Source organism: Ascaphus truei, chromosome 18 (assembly GCF_040206685.1).
Source record: "Ascaphus truei isolate aAscTru1 chromosome 18, aAscTru1.hap1, whole genome shotgun sequence".
Lineage (NCBI taxonomy): Eukaryota > Metazoa > Chordata > Amphibia > Anura > Ascaphidae > Ascaphus > Ascaphus truei.
Window position 1 is genome coordinate 33,405,455 of NC_134500.1, and position 18,275 is coordinate 33,423,729.

At 44.6% G+C, this 18,275-nt stretch overlaps 1 protein-coding gene across 2 annotated transcripts in view; it reads left to right on the top strand.

Annotated features, from left to right (window-relative positions):
- LOC142469136 (mucosa-associated lymphoid tissue lymphoma translocation protein 1-like) overlaps window positions 1–18,275 on the top strand; it is a 91,962-nt gene that overhangs the window by 20,779 nt on the left and 52,908 nt on the right. For both annotated transcript variants that reach the window (XM_075576072.1, XM_075576071.1), the window contains exons 2-4: window positions 6,762–6,878; window positions 8,016–8,134; window positions 15,600–15,753. In XM_075576072.1, the coding sequence (XP_075432187.1) occupies window positions 6,869–6,878; window positions 8,016–8,134; window positions 15,600–15,753 (283 nt within the window). In that variant the 5' untranslated portion in view covers window positions 6,762–6,868. The remainder of the gene's footprint in view (window positions 1–6,761; window positions 6,879–8,015; window positions 8,135–15,599; window positions 15,754–18,275) is intronic.

Below are 18,275 nucleotides of genomic sequence, written 5' to 3' on the forward strand. Positions count from 1 at the left end.
AGCTCTGGAGATTCCCGGCATGGATCTGATGCAGGAAAAATGCATTTTTTTTCTAAGTCCTCTCTCGCCGCCTCTCAGCAGCTTCTCACCAGCCTCACGCCAACTTTTCCTGGCTTTTTCATGGCTTTATCGCCCACTTATCGAGGCTTACAGTATAGCAGTAGGCATTTTGGCCAAAAAGGCCTCAATAAGTGGCTTATCAAGGCTTATAGAATAGGCCCCTTGGAGTCAGATGATAAGTGCTGCATGTGGTAGGGGTGAGGAGCTTGTTCAGATAGATGGGTAGTTTGTCCAGAGAGTATTTGAAGGCAAGACAGGAAAGATGAACTTTGCGCCTAGACTCAAATGATGACCAATCTATTTCTTTGGGCATTTCTCAGGGATGTGTGTTGTAGTTCTGTTGGAGAACAAAACGGCATATTGAATTGTAGAAGGTATTAAGTTTGCTAAGGTGGGTTTGGGGTGTCGAGCCATATACTATGTCCCCATGGACGATAATTGGCATTAGCATCTGCTGTGCGATACGCTTTCTGACCAGCAGACTTGGGGAGGATTTGTTCCTATAAAATACACCTAGTTTTGCATATGTTTTAGATGTCAGGGTATCAATGAGCATCCCAAATATTAAATGGGAGTCAAACCATATGCCCAAGTATTTAAAACTAGTAACAGGAGTTAGGGTGGTGTTAGTGTTGGTTCTGATCTGGAGCTCAGTCAATGGAAGCTTTAAAAATGTAGCCTTAGGCTGCGCTTATAGTGCAGGCGACGCGACGTCACGGCAAAACAAATGTATTGCCACCATCGCGTGCGTTTATAGTAAGCGCGACGGAGCGATGCTGGCGGCGCAAATTTTTGAAGCCGGTCAAATTTGATTTTTCAGAGGCTGTCGCCACATATGACAGGCTCTGAACCAATCAAAGACCTGGTCGCTGGAAAGGAAATGACAACTTTCGCTAGCGACGACGGGTGATGTCATCCGTCGCGTCGCCGCCGCGCACACTATAAGCGCGGCCTTAGTCCCAAATACGATTGTTACAGTCTTGTCAGTGTTTAAAAACAGTTTGTTTTGGGAAATCCAGTTTTCAAGTCTCAAAAAGTCAGATTCAAGTATGTGTCCAAGGTCGGAGAGGCTATAGCTGTGTGCATATAGGATTGTGTCATCTGCATACATGTGTATTGAGGCTTCCTGACAAGCTGTAAGTAGATCATTTATGAACACTGAGAAGAGTAGGGGTCCCAGAACAGAGCCTTGCGGGACAGCAGAGGTGATATCCAGGGGGTTGGAGTTAGAGCCTGAGATGGACACATGTTGGGATCTTCCTGATAGGTAGGACTGAAACCAGTTTAAAGCATGTTTCCCTATTCCAGAGCTCTGGAGTTTGTTACGCAGGATAGCATGATCAACAGTATCAAAAGCCTTTGCAAAATCTAGGAATACTGCACCAGTGAGTTGTCCCCGTTCCATTCCACACTGGATTTCATTGCAAACTTTTAGCAGGGTAGTTACGGTGGAGTGTTTGGGGAGAAAGCTAGATTGGAATTGGCTAGGGAAATTTGTCTTGGTATAGTAATCGCTTAATTGGGAGTGGACACATTTTTCCATTTGTTACTAGTACTCAGGAAGAGGTCTGTCTTGATGCACTTGCCGACCTGTTGATTGAGTCAGAGGGGACGCAGGGTTCCTATTCTGCAAGCCAGGTTCATACGCAAGATGATTTAGCCCAGATAGTGTCAACTCGGCCCTCTTTTCAAAGCACAACAAGTTCTGTTTCTTTTCTTTACTTTATTGAGGGAAAGCAGGGTAAAAGACAGGCACTTGTGAAGAGATGTAGGTGTTTAAATAGTGTCTCTCTGTGGGTGCCTTGTAGTTAAGAGCAGGTGAAAAGATAATCCTACCATACAGGAGTTACAGCAGTGCTCACTTATCCAGAGGTAATGGTGGAAAAGGAAGTGAGGGGCAGGGGTCACACTAAAGGTTCAGTGAGACTGCACTAACTGTCAGCAAAAGACAGGGGGAAAATGGGAAAGCCCATAACTAGGAGGACTGGAGATGTTGCCAGAGCAACCAGGGGTATGAAAGACTGGAAGGAAAAAGAGATACATAATGTATCCATTCCATCTGCACTGAGAGTGAACTGCAAGGAAAGTGACATCCTAGTGCAGCTAGCAGGGGGAACTGCCAAGGGAGAGGGGGGCTGAAACAGAAAAGGCAGACAGGGGTATTTCTGTTCCATGACAGTTCCTTCAGCAATGCTTTTGACAAGTTTGATATTACTGTGCATTCAACGTAAACATTGGATACTGATTTGGACGATGGGGCAATTATCATGCATTCCCCATTTAGGCCAAAGTCACTATTCTTTCCCTACCAATCAAAGGGAGGGTACATCGATGCTTTTTACAATCTAGTACTCAAAGATTTTGAGACACTGTGCAGTAAACCATTTAGATTCAATAGGAATCTATCTAAAGGTGAATTAGATGCACTGTGTGATTTGAAGGAAAACAGGGACATTGTTATTAGACAGGCTGACAAGGGTGGGGGCATAGTCATCCAGGATAGATCGGCCTACCTATCGGAGGCCGGTCGACTACTGGGTGACTCTGCCTCCTACATTCCCTTGCCAGATGATCCCACATCACGATATGAGGTGTTGCTGAAACAACATTTGTCTTCAGCCATGGAGGAGGGTATTCTCACCAAATTTGAATTCAAATTTATTCTGATAACCCCTGCACCCCTATATTTTATCATTTGCCCACGGTCCACAAGTCTTTGGTGGATCCCCCTGGGAGATCTAGTATCTCGGGGATCGAGTCGATGACGTCCGGCCTATCCCAGTATGTTGATTATTATCTCCAACCCTTTGTAGCCAAGCTCAGGTCGCATATTAGGGATACGCTGCATGTCATGGACTCGATCTCGGAGATCAAATGGAAGCCCAGTTATCTATGGGCTACATGTGACATGTCATCCTTGTACACGTCAATAGATCATTCCAGGGGGATCAGGGCCATTGACTTTTGGCTGAGCACGGATTCCTCTATCCCCACTATTCACAAAGATTTTTTATTAGAAAGTATTATGTTTATTTTAACTCACAATTATTTTTCTTTTGAGGATCTATTTTACTTACAAATCTGTGGAACGGCCATGGGTACTAGGTTTGCCCCCTGATATGCCAATCTCTTTATGGGATACTGGGAAGAAACATCTATTTGGCCCAATTTAGAGCTGGGGGCGGGCCTCGTATACTATGGTCGTTTCATCGATGATATTATTATTATTTGGGAGGGTGATATCACTGCTTTTTCTAATGTCCTGGCTTCCTTCAATCACAATGCTATGGGCTTGAAATTTACTTTTGACATTAATCCTACATCAGTGGTTTTTCTGGATCTAGTTTTGACTGCAGATCCAGAAGGCAATATCATTACCACCACACATTTCAAGCCTGTTGCAGTGAACAACTATGTTCATGCTTCTAGTAACCATCATGCACAGGGGCTTAAGAGCATCCCCCTGGGACAGTTTCATCGTCTCAAAAGGAACTGTTCCAGGGAGAGTGATTTTGTTTGCCAATCCGAAGATCTGCATGAAAAGTTTTTGATGAAGGGTTATAACGCCGACCTGGTCTCTGACTCTTTCAACAGGGTAGTGTTATCTGACAGGTCATCACTGCTTAAAAAGTGCACTATTAAAAACAAAAACATTAGTTATGATACTCCAAGAATTGCATCATCACAAGTAGATGGGGCTTCAAGGTTTTTTAGCACCTTTAACCAATCCCACAGATCCATCCAGGGTATATTGAATACCCATTGGAGCATTTTAAAATGTGATCCCCATTTGGGGAATATTATTCCTGAGAAAATTCCCATTGTATATAGGAAGGCTAAAAATATTAAAAACATTCTAGCTCCAAGCAAACTAAAATCTACGGTTGCAGCTGCCGGTGCCTCTTCGGTGAGCCTTATTGGTAATCACAGATGTGGCAGGGGTCGGTGCATCACGTGCAAACATCTAAATATCACAGAGGAGTTTGCTTCCCTTCACAAGGATGAACGATATAGTGTAAGGGGCAATATTAATTGCCTTAGTGCATTTGTCGTTTATCTAATACAATGTGGTTGCGGCCTCCAATATGTAGGTCGCACCACTCGGTCCCTTCGTACCAGATTCCTGGAGCACAGGAGGAATGTGATAAATGGTGTCACTACCCACAGTTTACCGAGACACTTTATCAAAATACACAATAAGGATCCGGAATCTTTAAAAATTATGGGTATTGAGCACATCCCTCCTAGTGAATCAGGTGGGGACCGATTCAAAACACTTTGTAGAACGGAGACTTTTTGGATACACCGGTTGGGGACACTCACACCCGCTGGTCTAAATTAATGTTTGGATACCAGTACTCTGGTATAGGCTCGTTAGAAACATTCTGGGTATGTCTTCTCTGTCCCATTCTCTGCTGTCCTTTTAGTCCCTTCCCCCTCTTTTCAATATTTCCCCATCCACTGCTGTAATTCCCCCCCCTCCGAACCCTCCCTCCCCCCCTCCACCCTCCCTCCTCTCCCCCCACCCTCATTAACCCCTTTTCACTCCCTCACCCCTTTCCCAACACCTCATCATATGTTTTTCACACATAGTGTATATATATCATCCATATTTTTCCCATTCCTTTCTTCTTCTTTACTCTTTATATTTGATATCTATTGATCTTTACAATAAATCAACTTTTTGTCTATGCAATATATTACTGGCACTTGCCATCTGTGTATTTTATGAATATGTGCTATTGTTTTTGTATACATAAACCCATAACTGTTTTTAAATTGCATATCATGAAAGTGTTAATACACAAGGATTCTTTATGAATACTGATTTTATAGTAATTGTCAATTACAAGGTGTTCTTGTTATTTAATTTTATTTTTGTTATATATTTTTATTATAGAATCATTGTAACACTTGAGGTAAATCACAGTTTGTCATGTATTTCATTTATTTTATTATTCTTTTATTACATAGTTTTTTAATAACTTATTTATAGTAATATACAGTATGTGACAGTGCTATGTATTCACATTATATGGCAGTGTGTCTGCACTAGAGAATCGGTTTGATTATTTATTTATTTATCCTTTAGAAATATATATATATATATATTTGTCCTTAGATTTGTTATAAATTGCTAAATTTAAATTGGTTAAAGTTTAAATTGCACTTCTATTATGCCACGGCTCGTTTGTAGGGGAGGTACTTTCACTTAGTTCACCCACCAATCACGATCGAGACACTTTAGTACTTATACACTGCCATTTCTGTTCAGGGACATTCCCTTTGATAAAGTTGCATTTGATGCGACGAAACGCGTCAGGGACGTACCTTGCGACATTACGTCATCACGTTGTGTGCATCCTTTACGGCCGGGGAGCACATGGAGCTATAGTGAGGCTTACTCTGATACCTTACCGATTTGGAGGATTTCAAGTGGTACCGGAGAGACAGCGCTGCTTGGGAGCCTGATTCCAGCTGTTCTTGGACTCCCTACTTGTTGCGGACTGTACCTGCCTTGGTGGTGATTATAAATCACATACTGCTATATTTTAACTTGCACATTGTAAGTGTTTTTAATCCCCCCATTCTTCCCTACATTAAATGTTACAGTGTTACACTATGGGGCGTGCGCTCTCTGTTTTGTTTTTCACATTTTTCCATGACTTTGGATAGGATTGGGAGAAGGGAGATTGGCCTGTAGTTTGAGACAGTGATTTTGTCCCCACTTTTGAAGATTGGGACAACTCTGGCAGTTTTCCTTGTGCTAGGGATATGGCCTGCAGACAGGATAGAGTTGATTAGGGAAGCAAGCGGTTTGGCAATGGCTGGGGCACCAAGTCGTAGGAACTTGGATTCCAGTAGATTAGGTCCATATTTCACTATTTCACCCATTCATTATGTCACGGCCACTAATTTATCTCAGTCCTGCGAGGGTCCCAGCCCTGGGATACACAATTTCCCGACCGCCGGGGTCCCACTTATTATACATTCGGTGCATAAACCCCAAAGATAGAGTAAGAAAAACTAAATCTAAAGGATATTAAAGAAAAAAGATCACACATACAATCCAACCCCCACAACAAAGGCCAGCAGAGGTTCAGGCGCGTAACGAGACCCCGATTTCGGGCACATGACCTTTGATAAGGGGCAGGGGTAGTGTTGCATGATTCGGTCACACACAGGTGTAGCTAGGCCCATATCTCCGGCCTGGGGGGGGGATTAATGCTGCGAGGGGGAGGGGTAATTTTCACGTCGATCCCGGTTTAATCGCCACCGGAAGGGACGCGCCGAAAATGCCCTGGAGGGTCACTTTTCCTGCTTTGATCGCGTCTCCGGCGTTCCCATGGAGCGCAGGACGCGATCTGCCCTGCGGGGAAATGGCGCAGGACTCTTCCGTATCCTGGAAAATGGCAGCCGTGGTCACGTAAACCGCTATTGAGTGCGTCCTGCAGTTATTCCTGATCAAAATCATGCTTTTCTTCATGGCTGGCTTCTGAGGATACCATGGTAACCTTTACACTACACTAGACTGGGCTCTGGCGGGGGCGCCATTTTAAACTCCCGGACACGTATTATTTCAACCGCGTGTATCTCCTGAACGGGGCGTCCGATTTTAGAAATGGAAACAACGTCAGAATGGACGAGAGGACATACTTTGGCATCTTCACTTTTCATTGTGTGTGTGTTTGCGCCCACAGCTCGATGCCGCGGTGTTAATCCGATGGCGTTTCCAGCAGCACGCGGGCCTGGGCTGTGATGTCTCCCGCCATCTTTGTGTCCTGCCGAGCCCAGCGAATGTGTAACCATGCTGAAAGGTGAGCGGATGCTATACCGCGACGTCCCGTTACCGGCAGTCCGTGACCCACAAGGGAGAACAAAAACAGCAGTTGTACAGTGAAGGGATTGGGAAATGGGCACAGTTGTGGGAAACAAGCACGCAGACTTTGGGTATATTATATTTAAGTTATACACCGGGCCATTTATACCCGCTAAGCCCTCATACACAACTTCACCAACACACACACACACATTGACATACACAATGGTACACATATGTATACAGACATTAACACACTGATACACATGCATCACATACTGTATGCAGGCACACTGATACACGCAGTACGCACACAGACACACATCAGCACAATGATAAACATACATCCCACACTGATACACCAGGAAAAGCTGATACACACAGCTGACACAAACTGATATACACAATGATATCTACACTGATTTATACGTGGACAAAGATAGACACAGACGCACAAATGTTTATATGCTGTTATACTGTGTGTATATATATATATATATATATATACCGATAACAGCTAACATTCCAAGAGACACTGTTTTTAAGTTAAACCCTTGCTTGCTTTATTCAATGTAACATCGCCGGAAGAAGAGATCAGTGTATCTCGAAATCCGCACAAATAAAAAATATTTCATTAGCCACAGAACGGTTTAGTCTATTCATTTTTAATTTTTTAATTTTTTATATATATATATCACACACACACACACACACACACACACACACACACACACACACACACACACACACACACACACACACACACACACACACACACACACACACACACACACACACACACACACACACACTAACCCTCCCACCATACACACACACACACACACACACACACTAACCCTCCCACCATACACACACGCGCACACACACCCACACACACCCACACACACCCACACACACACACACACACACACACTAACCCTCCCACCATACACACACGCGCACACACACTAACCCTCCCACCATACACACACGCGCACACACACACACACACACACACACACACACACACACACACACACACACACACACACACACACACACACACACTCTTTCACTCCTTGTTGACCCTGTAGATAAGTGTTTGGAAATAACCAGAGTGTTTCCTTGTTTCTAGACATTGTGATCACAGAGCAGCCGCTCTCGGCCTGCGTTCCTGCAGATGTCCCCCTCACCCTGCACTGCCGGGCACACGGACCGTCGCCCCTGAACTACCAGTGGTTCCAGCAGAGGGAGGTAACCCGGCAGATCGTGTGTGTGTATCTGTGTGTGTGTGTGTGTGTGTGTGTGTGTGTGTGTATAACAGAAATAGAGACAAGCGCAAATATAGAAACAATAGTCAGTACTGTGTGTAACGGGATAGACTACGTGGACATAACCACAAATCACCGTAGTGATTAGGAATCGTAGGCAACTATGCTGCATGGTCCTGCGTCCCAGTGGGTGCGACCCTGAAATATGATGGGACAAAGGCAAAATAGTGAAGTACTGTATCACCGGATTTATCTCTACTTCTGTTTGTATCTATTGTCTGGTTTTTGTGTGGGACCTGGGACACGGTGGCAGCACTTACAGATACTATTCCTAAATCCATAGTGCTAGGTGTATTGTATCTTGCGGCAACCCATTTTTTCCGCAATGTACATATATATGTATGTCTTTATATAATAATAACTTTTCCATATAGCGCTTATCTCCCAATGGGACTCAAAGTGCGTCACAATTACAGTATAGTGCGCGGGACACAGCATATAGGATTGTTACACTGTCCCTGCCCACATGAGCTTGCAATCTATGTGATTTGGGTTCCTGGGGCACAGGGAGATAAAGTGACTTGCCCAAGGTCACAAGGAGCCGACACTGGGAATTGTACCAGGTTCCCCTGCTTCACACTCAGTGCCAGAGTTAGTGTCTTTACTCGCTGAGCCGTTCCTTCTCCTTTACTGTAAGAGGAAGTGCTCATCCTTTGTCTCCATTCGCTTGGGTTTAACTCCTTACTTTCAATTCAGAAATGAGAGTTTAAGCCAGGTGACGCCTGTCACGGGAGACCTGGTTATTTACACCTTTTTAACTGGGATCATTCACTGAGCAAAACAAGCTAATGAAATAAATTGTAGTTTATTCGCAGAAATTTGCATACACACAATGAAACAAAATACAGACAAAAAGACACACTTACTGGGGGTCTGGGGTCGAAAACTAGACTTTCCTAGGTGCAGGGAACTCTAAATAAGAGTTGTTCCCTGACCGGAACTTAGCCCGGAATCGCCTGGTTCCCAAATCGGTGTGAAGTTCCACACGCCTCCGCTCCGTTCTCTTCTGGGAACTTGGATTTTTATTGACCGCGAGCTACCACCGATCCTCTGGAACCGAAATCGGCATCAAACCCCAGCCGCAACCGCTGTGTTCGATTTTGAGAACTTGGCCGCATAAGTCGGGACTTAGACTCTGGCGGGCGGCTTTGCTGGCTTGAAATCGAAGCCGGTTGCTCTGCTATTCGCGCAAGAGCTACTTTGAAAAGCCCGCCCGCACTTCTACCGCTGGAAATCTCAAATCTGATTGGCTCAGGCAATTCTTATAGTATTTGGAGTTTCATTCATGAAACTCAGCAGCCAATCACCGTGTGGGAACTTTCTCAGCAGCCAATCAGAGACAAGCCGGTATTAAAAACCAGGTCAGCGGGAAACCTGAAATTGCCAAGGGACATGCGCAAGCCTGCTACCCCGTCCCTGGCTATCTCATGCCACCCGCTGGGTCAGGCTCCTCCAGATGGCAGAGCAAATCATAGCCCGGACAACTGCCATTGTTCCCAGGACGTGGTTACTTGAGCCATTCCCTGTCACCCAAATGGCTTTCACACCTCCTGCATCCTCTGTGTGCTTTGAACTCCGATGTCCAGCAGACTTCCTGGTACCTACAGGTTAGCCCCGGCAGCCTGCCTGAACATCGGTTCCGAAAGTCCCAAGCACATACAGTACATGATACATGATCGTATATACAATGTATTAATAAACTATACTTTAATACATCCCTACGTCTCTGGGTATGGGGAATAGAATAGAAAGATGCACTTTTATTTATATCGGCCTTTATTCCCCGTACACTATCTATTGGATTAGCCTGGGCTCTCACAACCTCATATATGGTTGGAGCACCCACAAACCCAATACGGGTTCTGGGCTACCTGGGCATTAACTGGGGTACCCCCTCTTAACCTAGGGTTCCCCTCAGCTACAGGGACACTGTTCATCCCTGTGCCCCATTCACCTTTCTGGGCTATGCTGAAGCAGGGTACCCTAGTGGTGAGTCGCGCAAGCGTTTTCAAGGGGAGATACTGTATTGCCGGGACAATGTGCCTACATGTATCTGGGAATCAGTCATGATTCCCGGGTACATTTTTAGGGGAACCGACAACTCCGGACCCCAACCTCCTAGGCACATTCTAACAACAATTCGTCCGCAAAATCCCCCTTGAAACTCATCCCCTAGCAATCCCTGCTCGCTGGCACTCCCTGCTCGCTGGCACTCCCTGCTCGCTGGCACTCCCTGCTCGCTGGCACTCCCTGCTCGCTGGCACTCCCTGCTCGCTGGCACTCCCTGCTCGCTGGCACTCCATGCTTGCTGGCACTCCATGCTCGCTGGCACTCCCTGCTCGCTGGCACTCCCTGCTCGCTGGCACTCCCTGCTCGCTGGCACTCCATGCTTGCTGGCACTCTATGCTCGCTGGCACTCCCTGGAAAGGAAAAAACAGAAACAAATACTTTTTATTACATGTGATGCATTGAAAGATACAATGTTACTGGGCCCAAGAGCTAACTCTCTCGGACCCTTATAAACGGACCAAGGGTAACCAAAAAGGGCTTAACCTTTATTTGAGAGTCTGTTACCCCCTAGCGTCACAACGCCCCAATTAAGAAAACCTTTAATGCCAATGTTTTCACGTCCGGTAACAACTTTGTGTGTTTAATATATCAGGAAATATACAATAATCCCGCTAAACCCCCCCCCGGGTTGCTGGTCCCCCTGTGTGTGCCGCCATGTTCAGTGTCCTGCGTCTCTCTGCCGTCCGGCTTTCACCTCCTGGGATGTCATTAAAGGGTTAACCTTTAATTCGATTAATTACCTTTCAATTTCAACCCATCTGCAAATTGGAGACAACACAGTTTTGTGTGGAAGTAAAATGAGGTCACAGCTTTATTATTTAACAACATTGCAAAGAACGGTCAGCCAGCCCGCTAGTCCCTGTATGCAGATGACCCTTACGTCATGTCCAGCCCGTCTCTCACCGCCTCGCTCAGGAATGCTATGTTTTCAGTCCCCTCTTTTGGCAGTTTGGGCCTGACTGCATAAATTGGTGCCAAGCTTCCTAAGGCTTGGGTAGGTTTACTACCCAGCTGCATAAGTTGGAGCCTGTAGCCTGCACAATCTCTTCTGGGGACTTTTTTTTCACACAAGTCCACACAAAACAAACTCTTTGCCCTAAAAGTTCCAACACGGGCAACACACAAACATTCTTCCTCTTTCTCTTGCTTGTCCAGCCCCACGTTGGGCGCCAAATGTTAACCTCTCTACCCGGCTCCTAGGGATTCTGCACCATTGTGCTATGTTTGGCTACTCTGCATGGATTACCTTGACTCAGGGTGCTGGATTCAGGCAACTGGGCGATGACGTAGCAAGGATGTATAATAATGGCGCCAGAAACTTTTGTAATACCACAGTCTTTTATTCTGGTTCCCAGAAACGGGGACCATTCACATTCAAACTAAAGACGTTGCACTTCTTTTTAGCGAACATAGAGGGTTTCTGTTACTTCCATTAGTGCTCACACTTAACACTACAATGGAAGTGTATTTACTTAGTTCCTAGCTTGTCGGACCCGGACCCCCTTATTACTTCAGTACCGTCTTCTGTATTAACCCGGTTTATCTGGGCCCCTGTGGAAAATCCAGATGGGTCCTTAGCGATTGGTCACAAGACCATTAGTCTGTTTGAGAACTGCCATTTCCACACCGACTGATAAGGAATATGGAATGTGGACCTGTGGTTAGAGCCGATCTGCCGAAAACCCGGGAGCCCTCGTTCCTGAGGCCCTCTGTGGCATGCCGTTTTCTTATCTTTAAGAGCTGCAGAACTCCATGCTTTCTTCTGGGATCCTAACTTAGGGCCACTGTTCCTGTTTTCAACACAACAAAAAAAAGGAGCCTGGTCTGGGATATTACTTCAGAAACATCTTTATCTCTTCTCCCAGAGGCTCCCCTCCTCTTGTCCTCCGGGCACCTAACCTTCTCGAACCTTCCCCTTCTCTATATACTCTCTGTCACGTATTGATCCCATGTCAACACAGGCCGGAGCCGAGACACTGCAACTTTCTAGTAACCTCTTAGGAGGGGGGTTACACACACGGTACGCATCACTTCGTGTATGGTATCATCACTGTTCTTGTGTGTGCCACCTGCCCCCTGGTCCACTATGAAGGTGCTGAGGCATGGCTAACTACTGTTACCTAAGTGATCCCTGGTGCTACTCTCTCTCTGTCTGTGATCAGCATCCCCGTCTCAGGTACTGAATGCCATCACGTAGCCCTCTGGGTAAGAGTCAGCTATGGACTGCCCGTTGGGGCTGGTCCAGCTATGCCTCGGGGCTGCGCCCCCCTCTGGGCATAAGCGACCTCTCAGTGAACTTTTTTAGTATTGTGGAGCCATTCCTTGGAACGCTATCTAAACAGGGTACTGTCCTTAACTAGAAACCAATAAAGGGAATCCTTACCCTAACCTAGACATATCTACAGTATAAACCTATATACACTATACACAGTGAGATCCACCTATATATACACTATACACAGTGAGATCCCTCCTCTTCAACTGCTCCTGGGACCTGACATTCTAGAACCATCTTCCCTCTATATATATCCTGCCATGACATCACTATCACTGGGCAGAAGAAGGCGGGGCTATGATTCTGCCTGGTCACCCAGCACCAGGTGATGCGGATGGGGCGTTGCTCTGTGTGGGCCCAAACAGTTAACCCCTTAAGGCCATAGTAATCTCAATGGGGGGGGTTACGTGTTTATGATCCCTATGGCCGAATGACTGATATTCAATGCGGCATAGGTCCTGTTCTATGGCATTGTTCCTAGGGCTCCCTTTTGGGTTGGAGAGGTGCTGTATGAGCCTGAATTTACCAGGAGATGACCAGCTGAGAGGGGGGGTGAATGGGCCCGCCCTGCGCCCCGGACTTAAATCGTCTATCCAATTTATTTTTATATAAGATTGAAGCAGGGGGTCTCCGGAGCTGAGCCCCATTAATTTTAGCTCTGGGGACCCTTTGCTTCCGGAGATACTTCCCTCCGTAGGGGGCGCCGGTAGCAGCTCTCCTCGGCTACCAAGGATCACACAATAGCCGCTGTTTACAGCTTTCGGGCCCTGCGGACCAATAGGAAGCCGTGACGTCATCGGTGCAGCTTCCTATTGGCCCATGTGACGCGGGAGCTTTAAACGTTAAAGCCCTGCTTGCTCAGCCGGAGCAGCTACCGGCACCGAATACGGAGGTAAATATCTCCGGAACTGGGGGGTCCACGGAGCTGGAATTAACGCAGTTCAGCGCCGGAGACCCTCTGCTTTAAACCTATGTTTAAAAAAATAACATGGATGGCTTGGATTGCCCCTTTACGCCCTTCAGTTCAGTTTTTGCCTCGCTGTGTCTGCGCTGCTGGAAGCGGATTTGACGTTACCATTAACCTGCCTAGCCTGTATCTCGCAGGTAACGGGAGGCCACGGCTAGAAATGTGGCTTTGGCAAGAGCCGTATTCCCCACCCGGCTGTAGGTGCCAGAACGCCGGAAGAAATCTGTTTTGCTGGATGGATTCCCTGCCCTGATTCCCTGCCCTGATTCCCTGCATGATTCCCCACCCTGATTCCCCGCCCTGATTTCCCGCATGATTCCCTGCCCTGATTCCCCGCCCTGCTTCCCTGCATGATTCCCCGCCCTGATTCCCCGCCCTGATTCCCCGCCCTGATTCCCCGCCCTGATTCCCCGCCCTGATTCCCTGCATGATTCCCTGCATGATTCCCTGCCCTGATTTCCCGCCCTGATTTTTCGCCCTGATTCCCTGCATGATTCCCTGCCCTGATTCCCCCCCCTGATTCCCCGCCCTGATTCCCCGCCCTGATTCCCTGCATGCTTCTATCTGCAGCTACTGTTTGTAATTCAATTCAGCACATTTTCTCTGTCTTTCCCTCCCTCTCCCCCCCTCTCTCTCTCTCCCTCACCCAACCTGCGCGTTATTATATCTCTCTACGTGTTATTACATCCCACTGCGTGTTATATCTCTTTGCGTGTTATTATATCTCTGCGTGTTATTATATCTCTGCGTGTTATTATATCTCTCTACGTGTTATTATATCTCTCTACGTGTTATTATATCTCGCTACGTGTTATTATATCTTTCTACGTGTTATTATATCTCTCTGCATGTTATTATATCTCTCTGCGTGTTATTATATCTCTCTACGTGTTATTATATCTTTCTACGTGTTATTATATCTCTGCGTGTTATTATATCTCTCTGCATGTTATTATATCTCTCTGCATGTTATTATATCTCTCTGCGTGTTATTATATCTCTGCGTGTTATTATATCTCTCTGCGTGTTATTATATCGCTCTGCGTGTTATTATTATATCACTCTGCGTGTTATTATTATATCACTCTGCGTGTTATTATATCTCTCTGCGTGTTATTATATCTCTCTGCGTGTTATTATATCTCTCTGCGTGTTATTATATCTCTCTGCGTGTTATTATATCTTTCTACGTGTTATTATATCTCTGCGTGTTATTATATCTCTCTGCATGTTATTATATCTCTCTGCGTGTTGTTATATCTCAGCGTGTTATTATATCTCTCTGCGTGTTATTATATCTCTCTGCGTGTTATTATATCTCTCTGCGTGTTATTATATCTCTCTGCGTGTTATTATTATATCTCTCTGCGTGTTATTATATCTCTCTGCGTGTTATTATTATATCTCTCTGCGTGTTATTATATCTCTCTGCGTGTTATTATATCTCTCTGCGTGTTATTATATCTCTGCGTGTTATTATATCTCTGCGTGTTATTATATCGCTCTGCGCGTTATTATCTCTCTGCATGTTATTATATCTCTGTGTGTTATTATATCTCTGCGTGTTATTATATCTCTGCGTGTTATTATATCTCTGCGCGTTATTATATCTTTGTGTGTTATTATAGCTCTGCTTGTTATTATATCTCTGCGTGTTATTATAGCTCTGTGTGTTATTATATCTCTGCGTGTTATTATATCTCTGCGTGTTATTATATCTCTGTGTGTTATTATATCTCTCAGCGCGTTATTATATCTTTGTGTGTTATTATAGCTCTGCTTGTTATTATATCTCTGCGTGTTGTTATATCTCTCTGCGTGTTATTATATCTCTCTGCGTGTTATTATATATCTGTGTGTTATTATATCTCTCTGCATGTTATTATATCTCTCTGCATGTTATTATATCTCTCTGCGCGTTATTATATCTCTATATGTATTATTATATCTCTCTGCGCGTTATTATATCTCTATATGTATTATTATATCTCTCTGCGCGTTATTATATCTCTCTGCGCGTTATTATATCTCTATATGTATTATTATATCACTATAACATTGCACCTTGTTCTCCAGTCTTCCTGTAAGGAAATCCCTGGGGCCAAATGGCCAGATCTAGACATCACAACCAGAGAGACGCAACTTTACATCTGCCGGATAAATAACCAACATCACAACATCGCATACAGCTGCTGGGTGAAGGTGAAGGTCCTAAGGGACTTTACTAAAGGTAGGATCTCTCAGGTTACTCCAACACTGCGGCAGAGCTAGCAATTCAACGTTTAACGGTACGGTTATATAGCCATTCATAGGGGAATAGTAACTATTTCTACATGTATCTACCCAGAGCTTTGCAAATGCTGAAATGTCATTGTCACAAAGGTACCCCAAATGTCACGAAGGTACCCCAAATGTCACGCGACCTTTAAAGAGCAGCTGATATGTTTAGTGCAACAAAGACACAGCTTGTATTGGCCGCAGCGTAAGAAGTCAGTTTTGGACCTGTGTATCCTGTCTGTGCTCCTGCATGGGTGTGAAACTTGGACCCTTAAATGCGAAAATAATTCAGAAGTTTCAGACAATGCACAGAAGTATGGAGAGATGCATGCTGGGTATAACCTGATGTATGGAGAGATGCATGCTGGGTATTACCCGAAGTATGGAGAGATGCATGCTGGGTATAACCTGATATATGGAGAGATGCATGCTGGGTATAACCTGAAGTATGGAGAGATGCATGCTGGTTATTATCCGAAGTATGGAGAGATGCATGCTGGGTATTACCCGAAGAGACAGGAAATAGAGTGAATAGGTTTGAAACCAAACACAAGTCTGTGACATCATCACAAGTGGAAAGAAATTAAAATGGCGGTGGGCCGGACATATCGCAAGAAGAAATGACCCTCGTTGGACAAAGATGGGACTCAACTGGATTCCAAGAGATTAAAAGACCAACAGTAAGATGTGCGGGTGAGATCAGAAAATGTGTTGGAGCGACGTGGAGAAGAGAGGCTGTAACCGCAGTACCTGGGGGGTCATTGGGGAGAAATCATCCAGCAGTGGGACGCCAAGGGCTGAAGATGAAGATGATGTAGATATAGAAGTATATAACGTGTGTGGGTCTGTGTGTACATGGATGTGTGTGCATGATTGCTATATTCCTTATATAACAACAGCCATTCCACCCAACTCACCACAGACACCTTATTTGGATATAAACGTATTAACACAACCTTGTTAGCTCCATAACACATCAAGATAAACCAATTTTCACCATAAGTGCCGGCCACTGACCCTATAGCCAAGTCGGCACCTTAAAAATATTTCTGGGCTTGTCACTGCAGCTGTGTCCTATTCTCTATTATTCCATGGGACCTTGCTGGTGTATGTGTGTGTGTGTGTGTGTGTGTGTGTGTGTGTGTGTGTGTGTGTGTGTGTGTGTGTGTGTGTGTGTGTGGTTAAAGAGCACCAGGTGCATTGGGGATCAGATATAAATGTCACCATTTTATTATATCTCTGCGCGTTATTATATCTCTGTGTGTTATTATATCTCTGCATGTTATTATATCTCTGTGTGTTATTATATCTCTGTGTGTTATTATATCTCTGCGTGTTATTATATCTCTCTGCATGTTATTATATCTCTCTGTGTGTTATTATATCTCTGTGTGTTATTATATCTCTGCATGTTATTATATCTCTCTGTGTGTTATTATATCGCTCTGCGTGTTATTATATCTCTCTGCATGTTATTATATATCTCTGCGTGTTATTATATCTCTCTGCGTGTTATTATATCTCTGCGTGTTATTATATCGCTCTACGTGTTATTATATCTCTGTTGTGTTATTATATCTCTGCGTGTTATTATTACGCTCTGCGTGTTATTATATCTCTGGGTGCTATTATATCACTCTGCGTGTTATTATATCTCTGCGTGTTATTTTATCTCTCTGCGTGTTATTATATTTCTCTGCATGTTATTATATCTCTGCGTGTTATTTTATCTCTGCGTGTTATTTTATATCTCTGCGTGGTATTTTATCTCTCTGCGTGTTATTTTATCTCTCTGCGTGTTATTATATCGCTCTGTGTGTTATTATATCTCTGCGTGTTATTATACCGCTCTGCATGTTATAATAACACACAGAGATATAATAAAACGCAGAGCGGTATAATAACACACAGAGAGATATAATAGCGCTCTGCGTGTTATATCTCTGCATGTTATTATATCTCTCTGTGTGTTATTATATCTCTCTGTGTGTTATTCCACCGCTCTGCGTGTTATTATATCACTCGGCGTGTTATTATATCTCCCTGCATGTTATTATATTTCCCTGTGGGGTATTGTATCGCTCTGCATGTTTTTATATCTTTCTGCGTTTTATTACATGGCTCTACGCGTTATCACTTCTCTCTGCACGTTATTATATCTCTCTGCGTGTTATTACATCTCTCTGCGTGTTATTACATCTCTCTGCGTGTTATTACATCTCTCTGCGTGTTATTATATCTCTCTGCGTGTTATTATATATCTCTCTGCGTGTTATTATATCTCTCTGCGTGTTGTTATATCTCTCTGCGCGTTATTATATCTCCCTGCACGTTATTGCATCTCTGCATGTTATTACATGGCTCTGCATGTTATTATATGGCTCTGCATGTTATTATATGGCTCTGCATGTTATTACATGGCTCTGCATGTTATTACATGGCTCTGCATGTTATTATATGGCTCTGCATGTTATT